The sequence below is a fragment of the Leucopleurus acutus genome, assembly GCF_964270905.1.
Source record: "Leucopleurus acutus genome assembly, chromosome: 9".
Lineage (NCBI taxonomy): Eukaryota > Metazoa > Chordata > Mammalia > Artiodactyla > Delphinidae > Leucopleurus > Leucopleurus acutus.
In genome coordinates this window covers 98,209,343-98,224,871 of record NC_139144.1, presented here as the reverse complement: position 1 = coordinate 98,224,871, position 15,529 = coordinate 98,209,343, and the positions used below count along the sequence as shown (strand labels likewise).

Here is a 15,529-nt window from a genome sequence, read left to right as displayed (position 1 = left end):
AAAGCAGGGGCTACTCTTCATTGCGGTGCACGGGCTTCTCATTGTGGTAGCTTCTCTTGGTGTGGAGCACGGGCTCTAGATTTGTGGGCTTCAGTAGCTGTGGCACGCGGGCTTTGTTGCTCCATGGCATGTGGGATCTTCCCGGACCAGGGCTCGAACTCGTGTCTCCTGAATTGGCAGGTAGATTCTTAACCACTGCACCACCGGGGAAGCCCTGTCTAAACTTTTTTAACCTGTGCTCCTTTTGTTAAATAGAAGATGCCATAAGTGTTATACCTAATAGCAGAAAATTTCTCATCATTTTACACCTCATCATAATGTCTGTTGCTTCTATAAATGTGTTTCAGTTGCATTTTAGGAGACTGAGTATTTGGGTTTGAATATATTTTTTCCCAGTCAAAATAATGGGAAACGGGCTTTTGGTTGACATTTGAATAGGGTGTCTGATTTTTCTTAAATGGACTACTGATGTTAAGCAGGAAGTGCTTGTGTTTTAACTCCAATTTAAAGACAAAGACACTGATTCTCAAATAGTGTGTGTGGGAGGTATAGGTAGTTATATTACTTAGACAGAGATGTCAAATAACTTAATACTTAGTCTTGGCTATCAGTAGTGTGCCTTTTAGTTTTAAAGTTTTTATAAATGAAGCGGTAATGTTTTCATGAACTAACTATGCAGATTATTTTTTGAGTTGTTAGTTTGCATATATGGATGTCTTACCAAGGCACACAAATTGAATTCTGTTATATAGCCCTGGCTTTTTCATGTATTTGTAATAATGGTCACATAATGTTGTACATGTGGGAGACCTCTCGAAGTGCTAAAAGAGCTATTTTAATGTAAAGTGTTAGTATTTTGTTTTACTCTGTAAAGTTGTTAACTGAAAAGCTTTTTAATAACTATCCTCAGTAACATTGCTTTTAAAATGATTTCGAATCATTTTATTTCCATAAGTGTACAATTTATGAACCTAGATTTGATTCATAATCAGAATTAATTATAGTATCCTTGTGAGTTTGACAGTGCCTTGGGTTCAATTCTATTTACATTTAACAGTCTCCACAGATGTTTTTAATCTTCAGTTAAAAACATCTGCGTGGCTCTGCCTAATCTCATGTATCTTGTTATTTTCTCCTTTTAGCTGTGTCTCTTTCCCAGTTCCACCCAGCCACATGCCAACAACTTTTAGACATGGTAAAATTAATTAATTTAGAGAAAATGGCAAACCGGACTGTGAGAAATTGTAAAACATTAGCAAGTTTGACTCTTATGCCAAACAGAGGAAATTGTATGAATATATAAAGCTCAGCTCCATTTATTGGTATACTTTTTTAAGTGAAACACACACACACACACACACACACACACACACACACCCCACCCCACCCCCCCCCACCCCCCCCCACCCCCACCCCACCCCCGAGCATAATAAATTCGTAGGCTTAAGCATCAAGACTAATTAACATCTGCTGAGCTATAAAGGCTTTGTGAAGGGAATTATAGACAGGCAGTTTCCACTGACAGCTGAGTGACAGGTTCTTCACTTTGGTAGGCTTACCCTTCTAGCATCTCAGCAAGGCAATGATGAGACAGGCAGGGGACATTATGTGAAACTGTCTCTTGAATACACCTTCATTCTTAGGCTTGCCTCAATCATAGTCCTTTCAAATTGTCTATATTTTGCAAAGCCTGTCTTGTTTGAATTTGTGCAACATACTTAAGGCATTTAAAAAGGGGGAGCCTATGCCCTTTAAATTGTTAAGCCCTCCCAAGTGCCTCACATGTGACTCCTGGGCCAGCCCAGCCTGTCTCTTCTCTAACTCTGTGATCTCTGGGGCCTCTGTGACTGTTTCTCTTCCCTCGTTCCTCTGGATCATGGAACCCCCTACTCATCAGTCTTCCCCCACAGTTCCCCACCGGTAGCTATTGGGTATTCCTTCCTTTGTTCTTTCCTTGCGGAGCTTGATCGAAACAATTTTATCATAATTTTCCTCCTTATCCCTATTAATATGTAATATGTGATCTCCTGCAACCTGAATTCTTGGTCATTCCTTCTGGGATCCCTAGGAATTAGTAGGTTCTCACGAAAGTCTATATGACTCAGGTGTCTAATCCTTCTTTTAGATACTTGGTATAAAAAAGATTTATACCAAGTGCCACATGTTAACTTGGTATAAAAAAGATTTCTGTGATCAAATGAGTTTGTGAAATTTGACATTCTCTATGTCCCTCTTGGAAATTCACCATGCACAGTATCATTCTAAGTAAGTCTGCCAAAATTTTAATTTTGTTTACCTTAGTGTTACACTTCTCAAGTGAGTTTCACCATTGAAAGACTACCCTTTACCCACTAACAGTTAAAGTAGTATATTGGTTTCCAACAGGCTGAAATGTATTTGGATGCTTGTAAATTTGTTGTACTATTTCAGGTTTTCTCTACTTTTAAAAGTTGATGAGAGAAATAATCAACATAACCTTGAAAAGAGTAATGGCTGACAATGACTTGAACATGCTCGCAATATGACAGACACTTTTATACGTACTTTCATTTATAAATTCATTTCATCCTTGCCTCAAATTTTATTAGGTTGGAACTGTCACCTACATTTTACAGATGAGTATGGAAGCACAAAGAGGTTGAGTAACTTGCCCAAGCTTACACACTAGGAAATGGTTTAAGTAGGCTCCAGACAGGCATTCTGGCCCCAGAATCCGTGCTCTTTTCTAGCCGTTATGCCATAATCCTCTAGTTGAAAGGAGGGAGTTTTCTCAAAGTAAAGTGAGGATCAGTTTCAATGCCGAGGAAATCCTGTGGCCTCCGTTTCTTTGTGAGCATTCAGTTTTCCTTTCAGGTTCTGCTTAGTTCTGGGTAACTGAACAATAACCTCCACCACGGTTACCTTCAGCACTCCCATTCCTGCCCCACCACACCCTTGCTTTTCTGGGGAGAGTTGGCAGACAGCGCTGATGGAGGCCAAGTCCATCCTTGGCATACTTGTAGTGGGTGTGAAGGAATGGCACCTGGACAAGACCAGATCTCTGCATCTAGATACTTACAGGAATATTATAAAATAGAAGCTTATACAAGCATCCTAGTAGAGGAAGGATCTCTGTAGCTCTTTGTTTTGAGGGTTCCCAAGACCACCTCCATGTTCTGTAATTCACTAGAGGACTCACGGCACTGGTCATATAGTCAGCCTCTCACTGTAATAAATCACAGCTGTGAGTATAGGAAGCAGAATCAGCAAAGGGAAAAGGCACTTGGGGGAAAATTCTGGAGGAAATGAGTCACCAGTTGCAAGAGTCCTTTCCCAGTGGAGCCAGTAGGATGTGTGTGCTTAATCAAATTGTAACAAGTGTGATGTGTTGTCACCAGGGAAGCTCATTCAAGAGCCAATGCCCAAAATTTTACTGGGGCAAAAAGAAAGCAGGTGCTTAGCATAAAGCACATTGTTTGTACAAATAATTTAGGCACAGTGAGCCACCATTGGGGAAAAGTGTTTATCAATGTAGGGAACTGTTTACCGTTCAGGTCCTCCAGGCGTTAGTCCAAAGGCCAACCATGCAAGCAGGCTTTATAAAGGCATTCTTGAGCCTGCTATGTTAAGTCTTTTGGACACCCTGTTCCACTGGGAACTCTGGCTCTGCTTTTAGGAAGGAAGCCATCATTTTGAGACCCTGTGCTGTTTTAAAATAACTTTTGACTTCTGTTAATAGATGTGGTGGCTTTCTTGTTTCAAATGCTTGAAGTTTTCGTTCAGTGCCATGTTGAAAGGAAAGGTTATTTCACAACACCCAGGGCAGTGAAGATTATAGCAGATTAGAATGTCTCTTTATGTTTGGGATTGAATGGAGAATTGCTACAAGGTAAATTACTTTTGTTCTCTTCTTTTATACACTGTCTAGAAAAACAGAAAGAGAACACTGGATTATATTAGGCAACTTGTTACTTAGAATCTTTAAGAGTTTAATCATGTGACATTCTTGCTGAAGAAATTGTTACTCGTCAGCTGTCATTTGATAATTTAAAGAAAACTTTTTAGTTTGAAAAGTAGAAATGTTTTTAGAAGTCTGGTAAATAAAACTATAGTAGTAATCTACCATAGTATGCTTTATACAATAAAGAGGAAAGCGGGAAATGGTTACTTTGTGATCACATCTCTACAGGGTAAAAAGACAATTTTCATACCTGTGTCAAGGAACATAGATCATTTAGATTTTGATCGGCTTTATGCAACTACGCCCCTTCTTAGCAGATGTGAGGACAAGTCTGGGCTAATTTTGGATCTCCGTCTTTGATTATTCAGAGTGTGAGTCATTTTGCTTTATCCCTGCTGTACTCTTAATCTGGCAGGCAGTTTCTTATTACAGGGTTCTGGCCAATTCAGTTTAATAAAAGATTATGGAACCTCATTATTAAAGGTGTGATGTATTCAATTTTTTTAAGACTCTTGAGTATATCTCCCTAAATATTTTTAAATGTATGCTAACATACAGGAAGAAAGGCTACTTCAGCAATGGATAGGGGAAAATAAAGTGTGTGGGAGCTAGAATTTTAAGACCCCATAAAGCTCTTACTATCATTGCTTATTTAAAAAAAGTACCAATATTCTAATGGGATAATAAATTGTACTTCATCTTTTCAGAGCCAACTTGAAAGGTGGTCTTTGACATCTTCTTGCCTCCTTTTCTTTACCCTTGATTGACACCTGTTTCCCCTCCCAGAAGTGTCCCTTTCTTTCATACTGTCCTTTAGCTCCTTAGTCCTCAGTTGGGTGAACCACTTCCAGTCTCAACCCTGCTTCACACTCCAAAATTGTCTTAACTTTCTTTTCCCTTCCTCTCCAGTGAAAGTCATCTTTTCCTTAATGAAATTGATCTGTTTGTGATTAAGAAGGAAGTACGGCAAGTAAATTAATTCACAGTAAGAAATTCATGATGAATTAACTTTCCTACTGTTACTTATATTTTAAAAGAAGAAATTTTTTTTTCACCCTCATACACCAGTAGGAATATTCATATTTACAGCCTGCCTGGAAAGGCAGGAAACTCTGGCAACATCTACCAGGGGTTATAAAAAAATGTTCTTATAATTTCCCCAGTAATTTCATGTTAAGAATTCAATTCGAAGAAAATAACCAGAAATAAACACTTCTATACAGAGATATTGATCAGAATGATATGTTTAATAGCCAAAAAAAAGTGAATTATGTCATGAATATAAATGATAAATATAGTGACAGTATAATGAGTTGGGAAAGCAGAGAAAAGGGATGAGAAGGATAGCTAAGCACTCACTGCCCACTTCAGATGTCTGTGGGTGCTCTGAGGGTCCCAAGCCTTGGGCTACAACGGAATCAGCATGGAGTCAGGCAGGGGTCATGTCTGTCTAAAAGCTAAAGGATTTTCAGGTATTTAAAACGGGAGAAAAGCAACTAAATAAAGGTTCAGTATAAATTATAAAGGTGTTTTTCTGCTTAAACCTTCCAAAATACCCAAAGTTTAATTAAGCAGGGTTGAGTACAAAGCATTGGTAGGTTACGGGTCTGGGCTTCAGATGACATACTATGTCCTAAATCAGCTGTGTGACTTTGGGCAGGTTATTTAATCTCTCTAAACTTCAGTTTACACATCTTAAAATGTGATAATTACATTAACCTTATAAGGTTGTCTTAGAGATTCAAGAACATAATTCATATAAAGTGACTCATATCTCATATAACAAGATGTGTACTCAGTTGTTACTTTTTATTATCGTTATTGATTTAGTGAGGAAGATAGTTAATTATCAACAGATCACAATTTTAAGATTCTAATTTTCAGATACTTTTGAGGTTATCTGATTTTTCAGAGAATTAAGTTATATGTTGTTAGGAAAATAATCTGTTTGTTGAAAAGCATTTTAGATTTTGTAGCTACAGACATATTTAATTCTGTTAGGTGAGAAGCTATATGCAAGTCACTCCAAATAAATGTTCAGAATTGGTGTGCATGGTACCTACAAGGAAATAACACTTCTAAACTTTTAACCTTATAAACACAGTCCATAAAGTTACAGTAGAAGTCTCAGAGCCCCATAAAATTTTGCAGGGTAATTTTCACAAGTCCTTTCACTAAATGACTTATCCTAAAATGGCACTAAATGACTTATCCTAAAATGAATAAGCTAATAGCAAGTTTGGGAATGCTTTCACTGGACTTGCCTCTTGTTTTAAGGAGGCCAAGTCTCTCTCTGGATAGAGTGCATGAAGTAACAATTGATATGTTGTTATAATTTTTTTTCCAAAGGATTTGTTTCCTTTCTAATTAAGGAGTTTTAAAGGAGTCAGCATAATATAACCTGATAGGTTTTACGTGTGTTAAATATAAAAACTCATTAACCTATTTTAGTTGCATTATTGGCGAACAGTAAAATTAATTGAGAATGACAGTCTAACGGCTTTTGCATTGATCTTTTGAAATTAGGTTGATTAATGACACTCATTGTCTTGTAATAATTTCTTACGAGTTGTCAGTGAATTCAAAAATAGTTTTATAAGCCTCCACACAAGGTTCTATAGGGAGTATTAGCAATATTTCGCTTACTCTAGTGACCTTTGATGCGAGGTGGTGTGACTGTAGCATCGACGTTTCTAGAGATTGTTCGGAAGTGCCGAGGTGAGAATTTGCTTTGTGTTCGTCTCTGTGCCCGGTGCATTCTGGGCATTATACAGGGCATCTCAACGGCACTGTTAGTTTGCCTGCTAGGTCCGTTACAGATAAGGAAAAGGGAGTTCACAGAGATATTTTTAAAGGCCTGAAACTTTTCCCTCATATTAAATTCCTCAAACATGTACAGAGTTTGGTGATGAAAATCAGAAAAACTATTTGTGGGCTTGGAACGGGGATTGGTTGATAAACTACAGCGCACAGGCCAAATCTCGTCCGCCGTCTGCTTTTGTATAGCTGGCAACCTAAGAATGGTTTTTACCGTATTAAATGGTTGGAAAAAAATCAAAAGAATAATAATATTTCATAACGTGAAAATTACGGGAAATTCACATTTCAGTTTTTTTTGGAACACAGCCATTCCTACTCATTTTTTTTTGTCTGTAGATGTTTCCATGATACAAAGGGAGAGCTGAGTAGTTGCGACAGAGGCCCTTTGGCCTGCAAAGCGTAAAAGAATTACTATCTGGCCCTTTACAAACTTTGCTGATGCCTGGTCTAGAGTGGTAATTTATCTCAGGCTTTTATAAATGACTTTATTCATTATTGAATGCTTACTACTTGCTGTGTCCTGTGTTGGGTTCTTGTATGCAGATGCAATAATGAGCAAAGGGACGTAGTGGGTACCTTCATGGAGCTTACAGCTTAAAGCTAATATTTTGATTAATATTTTAATAGTCATAAGGTAGATGTAATAATACAGTTATTTGGTCATTAATAAAATATTGTAATATTTGTAAGGTAGACTATTAATAATTTAATAATAAAATTTGGTTAACTAAGCTAATAATAAAATTATTTGGTTAATCTGAGTATTTACCATAACCCTTACTTGAACCTTTTTTCTTTTTAAAATATGCCACACTGAACATAAACCTTTGCTCTTTAGATGACTTGTGATTTTACTGAGATTAGGATCATATATTATGAGAATATATTTTTGTGTTTGTTATAGCTATAGATGCTGGCACTATTGGAAATTAATTTGAACTATTACCATTCCAGGACATGTTCTGAAAACTGTTTATTGCTAAATTTTACTAAGTTCCTGATATCAGTTTGTTTCCTTGTCATTTTTCTTTCTATTGAGAAATAATGACTCATTAAAAAAATACTGTGAATTATTTATGTAGTACTTTATACTGCTGTATTTGTTAAGCCTCAATGTGAAATTTGTATTTCACTTTACCTGATTGGATGTTCACTTGGTTAACATTAATGTATTGTTGAATTTTACTTTATATAGTTGCATATGAAGCACTAATATTTGTCACCATTTTAAGAATCTGTATTAATCATACTTTAAAATAAGTGTTACATAGTTTCCTAATGGCAGCAGGTAGCATAATGCCTGAAAAAATGTCATTGTTGCTTTTCTGAGTTAGACTCATAGTCTGATTTATCCACATTAATATTTCAGAGAAACGTAGCATTAGTCCCATGAGGAGAGAAATGGTTTTAATCCATCCATCATTTATCTATCCATCAAACTTCTGTAGACTGCTTGGTATGTGCTGGTATTGTCTTAGCAACTGAAACGCAGTGGTCAGTTTCCCTGTACTCAAGGAGCAGTGAGTCTTCTCTTGCCGAAGATCCTGTGGTCCCAAAGCTATAGGCAAGGATTTGCCAGATGTGAATTTTTGCCTGTGTGTGTGTGGGTGTGCGCGCGCGCACTCGCACGCGCAATTTGTTCCACTTTGGTTAATTTGCTCCGTTAGTTAATTTGGTTAATTTGCTTTCTCTCCTTGAAAACTCTTCGAATGGCAACTTTATGTACTAGATTATATTTAACTTTCACTTACTCAGCTGTTTGTCAGAGACCTTGCATCGTTTTATTCCTGAATTAGGAAGTCGGAAGTCCCCTCGTGCTGGTTTTACATACCTTGCTTCTGTGAGACGTTGGGGAGAAAGGCGTCGTTCCAAAAGCATCGTTTCCTGCACCACCTCGGTTCACTAGTGCCAACAAGCTGGCACTTTTGTGGCACTCTATTTATAAATATTTTTCAGTGTTTTTCACTAGTTATCTGTTGTAGAAGAGGCAAAGAACTTACAAACTCACTTCGTTATGTCCAAAAGGTAATCCAAGAGACATATTTACACAGGCATCTCTCTTCCTGCTTCTTTTTACATGAGGAAAAAAGGGTGTTGTAAAGGAATTTTATAGGACATCTAACTTGATTTTACTTAAAATGTAGTTTATCATTAGCTCAGTATTAGTCTTTCTGTCGTGTGGGTAAACTTAGGAAGTCTGCTCGAAGAAACTCAAAGTTTTTTAGAAATAGTTTAATTTCAGGTAATTTCACTGTGAATATATTTTATAATACTTGTACCTGAGTCCTTACGCTAATCTTGAATGTCATCACAGCAGTGATTTTTAAAGACCATTAATGTAGTATAATCTGTACTTTTTTGGGTAAAATGATTGTCGTAATCAGATCGTTATCGTGATAGTGTAACATCATTGCTGAGATATCCTGTTATGTGAAATAATAAAGATAATGAGAATGATTCTAATGATCAAGGTATAATACAGGCATGACAGGATATGTCTGATACTTTACTTTTATAGCTCTTGATCTTGTTCCGAGGCTGACATCATTACTTATTCCTACCTTTTATCTTATTTAACACAGGGATGTGAAATTATTTCAACTCCTGATCAGGACCATACTGACTTTACCAAGTGTCTTGAAGTGCTCCAAAATAAGATAGAAGGAAAAGACCTACAGGTAAGATAGGCGCCTATTTGGTGAAGAGTCTTATACCAAGGATGTGAACAATCCTGTTTTCACTTATCTGAAATCATTATTTGCTTTTGTGCTGCTTATCTGGGTTCCCTTGTCAGGTTTTTCCAGTATATGAATAAATCTGCACTTAGTTGTCAAAACATTAACGTGTGCACTTGAATCAGAGGTCACAGATTCCAGAACCTTACTGTGATGAGGTCCCCAAATGGGTGAAGTGGACCTTGTACAAAGCAAACAAAACTGGCAGCTCATTCTCAGCCTAAAGGGAGTAGCTAGTAGCTGCTTTCTATCTCAGGTTGGTTGTTGCTCTGAAGAGCTGTGTGTGTTTAGATATTACGTAGGCAAGACAAACAAACAAATATGGCCTAGATTTGGCCAACGTTGCAAACTCTTATATAAACAAATAAAATATTACTGACTTTTTTTTTTAAATGAGAAAAGAGTCTGCTGCTTTGCACATGTGGACTCTTTAAGGTGTTCAATAGTGATTTTCACCTAGCACCCAAGTGTATAATCACATCAGTTAGCTAACGCACAAATTTGTATGTTTTTATATTAGGCAATTTTTTTTGATACTTGTTGAAATGATATGCAAACTTTTTAAAGTCTGTATTCCATGAAGATCCACGAAATTAAACCGGAAGCAGTGACTGACAATTGACCATTATGTTCCTGGGAAGGGCAGGACGGTGAGCTGAGATGCATGATCCAATGTGTCATTTTTAAACTTAGGAAAACACCTTTGTACATTAGGATGGTTTCCACAGTACAAGTAACAGGAGACGTGTTTCAGCCTTTCCTCAGTAATCGAACAGGGTAGGGCCGACTTCAGACACAGCGCAGTCAGATCTCACGTCTGCTTCTTCCATTGTCTTGGCTCTGCTGTGTAAGCTTTCTCTTCAGTCTGGTTTCCCTGACTGTCTGCAGTGGCTGCTTGTAGCAATTTTTTTTACATCGTTACATCTAGAGGGATTGAGGGGCAGGGTCATCACTTCCCACCGTCATGAGACCTAAGTCCTGAAATCTCTCCATTAACCACCACTTGGTTTTGGCGAAGGATGATGAGAATAACCTGATTGTCTTGGACTGGAGTGGGGGGTCGATCCACATGTCTCATACAGTCCAACTACATGGCTAATACACGTGTGGCGGGATGGCATAGGCAGTGGAGACGCACCCCTAATAAGAACTTACTCCTTCGCAGAAGTTATGAAAGATTTATTCTAATGTATATTTATTAAGTTGAGGCAGTAGATCCTTTTCTCCCTTTGAAGGAAAGCCTTGTTAACTATTATAATTGACAAGTAGCTCACTCTGCAAACTCAATAAATGTAATTGAACGAACATTTCTCATCTCCGTTGTAGCTTGAGCTGTACCTAATGTGCTACTTCCAGCAGTCAATTGCGGTAATAATATATTTGTTTAAGGAAAACAGAAGACAACCTATTGAGAGTTATCTGCTTCATCCCGACATAGCTGATGTTGAGTTTCTTAGAAAAAAATTGTAAATCTTCACAACTGTTTCAATTTTCCTAGTACTTCCACTGAGTGTATTGAAAGCTGGGAATGTATGTGAGTGTCATTTGTTGTGTCAAATTGATAGTATCTCTAATACAGTATTTAGTCATTGAATCTCAAAATAAACCATCGTATCTCAAACTCAACAAGGCCAAAATCCAGAGAGAGCATCAAACTGGGGGAAGAGGATAATCAGGTGTATATAATCTGTGAAACAAATTGGACAAAGTCTTGGCCGAACCAGTGGAGGCCTGGAGCGAGAGGACCTATTAGAGGACTCCTGCATTGGGCAGAAAGGGCCGCACACTCCTGCTCCCACCGTGCTTAGTCATAGGCTGGAGGCTGCCAGGGATGTGCGTGGCCCTGGTGGCAGGCTGTGCTGTGTCATGAAGGGGTTGCCGCTGGGCCGGGATAGCCAGCTGCCCTCCCCTCAGCCCAGTAGCGAGGTCTTTGTGGAGAGAATGGGAGCTGGGCACCTCCATGGTTGGCATGTTTTGGGTCCAGTGCATTCTCCAGCCTCATCTTGAGCCCCCTTTCTCCTTGTTCCCAAAATATGCCAGATTCCCTCCTCTCCTTTGCCTTAAGGTGTTTTTTGTATATATGTTGCCCCCTCTCTAGAATGTTGTGAATATATTTTGACTTTTTTTTTTTTGTATTTTTCCTTGTCTTTGCCAAGGCCATGATGGCAGAGTATGCCTGACGTCCTCAAGGAGGTCTTTCCTCCACCATAGCTCTGGATTTCTATGCCTCCCTCTTTTCTCCTTTACGATACTCTGAACACTGCTAATAATTGTGTTAATTGTGTATATCTAATTGTTTGCTTAAGGCCTTTCTTCCCAGCTTGACTGTGCAGCCCATTAGGCTGGGATCAGGTCTGTCTTGTTCACGATTGTACGGTAGCACTGTGCGTATAAGAGATGCTCGAGGAACTCACAGGAGAGCAGGAGATGATGCAGTTAGGGGAGAGGTTTTTTAGAGAAGACTGAGACATGAGAAACAAACACAAGTTAGATGGCAAAGGGGAGAAGATGGTGGCCAAGTATGGCAGTCCACAGGGAAGATGGCTAACACTTCAGTGAACCAACAGCAGATGGTTTGAAGAGCTTTGCGACAGAGAACAGTGTGGTTACTTGGTGTTTGAAGAAGCATGGTTAGGTCAACTGAATTCATTACTAACAAAACCATCCAAATTAGCTCTTGTTCAGACTGCAAAAGATGGTTATGTTAAATCTGAGACTATCTGTGAGCTTCCACCTGACTTTATGTTTAACCTGGGAGCACAACATTGTCTTTGGTTTAACATAATAGCAGGAGAAAAGCAAGATTAGAAAGATTGGAAAGGAAAATCATAAAAGATTCCCCTCCGCACATTCTCCTACCCTCACGTGAGATCATCATGAGGGCTTTTACAACTTTCTTCCTAAAATACACATAAACTGTGTCAGAAAATCCTTTATACTTCTCCACCTAATAAATCTTACAAAATTATCATACATTTCTTGTTTTCCACTTATTAATTATAAATATGAATTTGTATTCAAAGTGTCTATATTTTGTAGTAAGATCTTATCTTTTTAGCATATACTTTAAAATATTAACTCTAGTATAAATGAATTGAATTAAAGTACTATTTACTATGTTAAGGAACCATACTGTGTAACATATTAGAACTTTATAGAATTTGGATTAGGGTCTGTCATTATCCTAAAGGAGTTAACTGTCTAGAACATGAGGTTAATTATAAAAGAAAAGATTTCCCTAAATTACCTTATTTATTATTTATCTGTTTTAAACCTGCTCCTCCTCTACTTTTATTCCTCTGCAAAAAGGTTCTCTGATACATGTGACTTTTTAATGCTTTTCTTTTATGTTGCCACATTGTTTATCTGTGACTGAGTCATGAATAATAAATTTATCAGGATGCCATCCGATATGACTGAATCTTCAAAGAGCACATATATATTCTGATGCTGTAATACATGTTTGAGATCTAAACCCTGGAATTCAGTGGAAAACATTAAAAGCTATTGCTCCAAGTTTCAAAAAATGTAAGATGTACATTGTTTAGGATGAAGCAGGAGGAAATCTAGATTTTAAGACCCTAAGAATAATAGGTCTCCTAAAATACAGATTAGGGTATTTCCTAGAATTATATGGCAATAGAATCAGTTACTTCAGTTTCTGATGTTTTAAACAGACTTTATGTTGGACAAAATTTGGGCAGAAAAGTTGATGTTAATTTCAAACTGTATATTGTGTAGATTTAAATTCATACTAGTTTTATTTGCTAAAACCTCAATACATTTTAGCCCAGTTATACTGTGTTATTTTTTTGTAAACAGTTTTTTAATCAAATGCTGCAGGATACTGAGTATTATATAAATAAGAGCAAATGTGTAAGTTTTGTACACACAAATATTAATGACTACAAATTAAATATCACATAAAGACTGTAGAATTGATCAATTAACCCAAGAGGACAGAGTAGAAAGACCTTGAGTTCACCTCCTCTCAGGGGCACACCAAAATTACAATTATTTACAAAACAACTATCAGAGAAATAGATTGAAACCTACCAGAAAAGATCTTGTACAATAAAGCCATAAAGAAGGAACCATAACAAGATGGGTAGGAGGGGCGGAGTCACGGTATAGTCAAGACTCTTACCCCCAGGTTGGCGACCCACAAACGGGAGAATAATTACAACTACAGAGGTTCTCCCCAAGGAGCAAGGGGTCTGAGCCCCACATTGGGCTCTCTATCCCAGGGATCCTGTGCCCAGAAGATGAGCCCTCAGGATTTTTGGCTTCAACAGCCAGTGGGGCTTACTTTCAGGAGACCAAAAGGACCAAGTGGGGAGATAGAGACTCCATTCTTAAAGGCACCCAGGGGAGAAGTAGTAATTTGAAAGGTGTCTGGGTCAGACCTACCTGCTGATCTTGGAGAGTTTTAGACTGTTTATATCTACTGATTATCAGTATTGGTCATGATTGGTTTGTAATGGACTAATGACTTTATGTTCATACTAAATATCTGTTGCTGCTCATCAAATTTAAGACTGACTGTATCTGATTGGACTAATTACTTTATCAATATAATAAGATATCCCTAGGGTTGCTGGAAGAACTATGATAGTACTGTGAGAAGTATTTTCCAAGGTACTCTGATGTCTTCAATAAAGTCCGCTCTGATGAGCTAGTATCTTTGGCAAGATTCCAATCTTATCTAAAGCAAAACATAATAAATCTGTTGTATGTGTACACATGTGTTCTGGAAAGGAATAAATACTATCTTTACATTAGAGAAACCTAGCAGATACCACCTTAATCAAGGAATCATAATTAACATCATCAGTGATAATTCATGTTAGTAGTACACGCCCCTCTCTCTAGGTATAGGGTGAGAAGGGCACTTGCGGTGTACTTCCCTAAAACCCGTAATCTCAGTTTAATCTTTGAAAAAAATCAGAGAAACCCAAATTGAAGATCATTCTACAAAATACCTGACCGCTATTTTCAAGGTCATGAAAGAAAGGAAAGACTTGAGAAACGGTCACAGAGCAGAGGAGATGAGAGAGACATGAAAACTAAATTAAGTGGGGTGAAATGTGAATAAAGTCCAGAGTTTCATTAATAGTTGTGCCCCAGTGTCAATCTTAGTTGTGACAAATGTGCCATGTTTATATAAGATGTTAACATCACTGGGAGCTGGGTGAAGTGTGTACTCCCTGAAGTATCTTCACGACTTTTTACTAAATCTCAAGTTATTTCAAAATAAAACATTTATTTGAAAAAATATGTTCAGTGTTGCAAATATGCTCTAACAGTGGAATGGTGTCATCTTTGTGTGCCATGACTTATGGTAATATAGAATAAGAAGCAAGTACTACAATCAATAACTTTTTGTGGACTCTCTCAATTTTAAAATGTTTCCTCAAAAAGTTTCAAACTGTAAGACTCTGCTGCATGTTTCGGCAACTATTGTACATGAAAACTATGCCTCCTTGAAAATCTTCACTAGAAATTTGGTGGTGTTTAAACTACATAACAGGCCAGATCCTCTCAACTTTCACGGCTTCCCTAGAGATCAGAGTATGGTCGGACTCAGTCAAGGATCTGATTTTACCAGGACTGGGTCTAGAAGAAGTAACCCTGTCTATTCCTGCATTCCCTCCTGACCTGTCACAGCCCTGTGGTCTCCATCCCTGCCTCCATTTTCTCCCTGGCTCTTCTTATATTGATATTCTGTCATACCTGCCTTTTACTTTTATCTTGTTTCCCCGGGCTTCAGTTATCATTCTGTGCCATTAACTCTATATCTTATATCTCTAATCCTGAACTCCAAAGCCCTATTTCTAACCACTAACTGGAAGGCCAGAGGAACTTCATTTCAGTGTAAACCCAAATTCATCATCTTTCTCACAAAATCTCATTTTCTTTCTTTTCTGTCTCATTCAGTGGCACTACCATCCGTCCACCTGGCAGAAACCTGAGAGTAACCTTATATTTTACTATCCCTGTACCATCCCTCAATGGCTGGTCACAGTTGCTTTAA

General features: G+C 37.8%; 1 protein-coding gene across 4 annotated transcripts in view; it reads left to right on the top strand.

Moving 5' to 3' along the window:
- TPK1 (thiamin pyrophosphokinase 1) overlaps positions 1-15,529 on the top strand; it is a 344,701-nt gene that overhangs the window by 162,954 nt on the left and 166,218 nt on the right. For all 4 annotated transcript variants that reach the window (XM_082846614.1, XM_082846615.1, XM_082846613.1 and 1 more), the window contains one exon: positions 9,343-9,438. In XM_082846614.1, the coding sequence (XP_082702740.1) occupies positions 9,343-9,438 (96 nt within the window). The remainder of the gene's footprint in view (positions 1-9,342; positions 9,439-15,529) is intronic.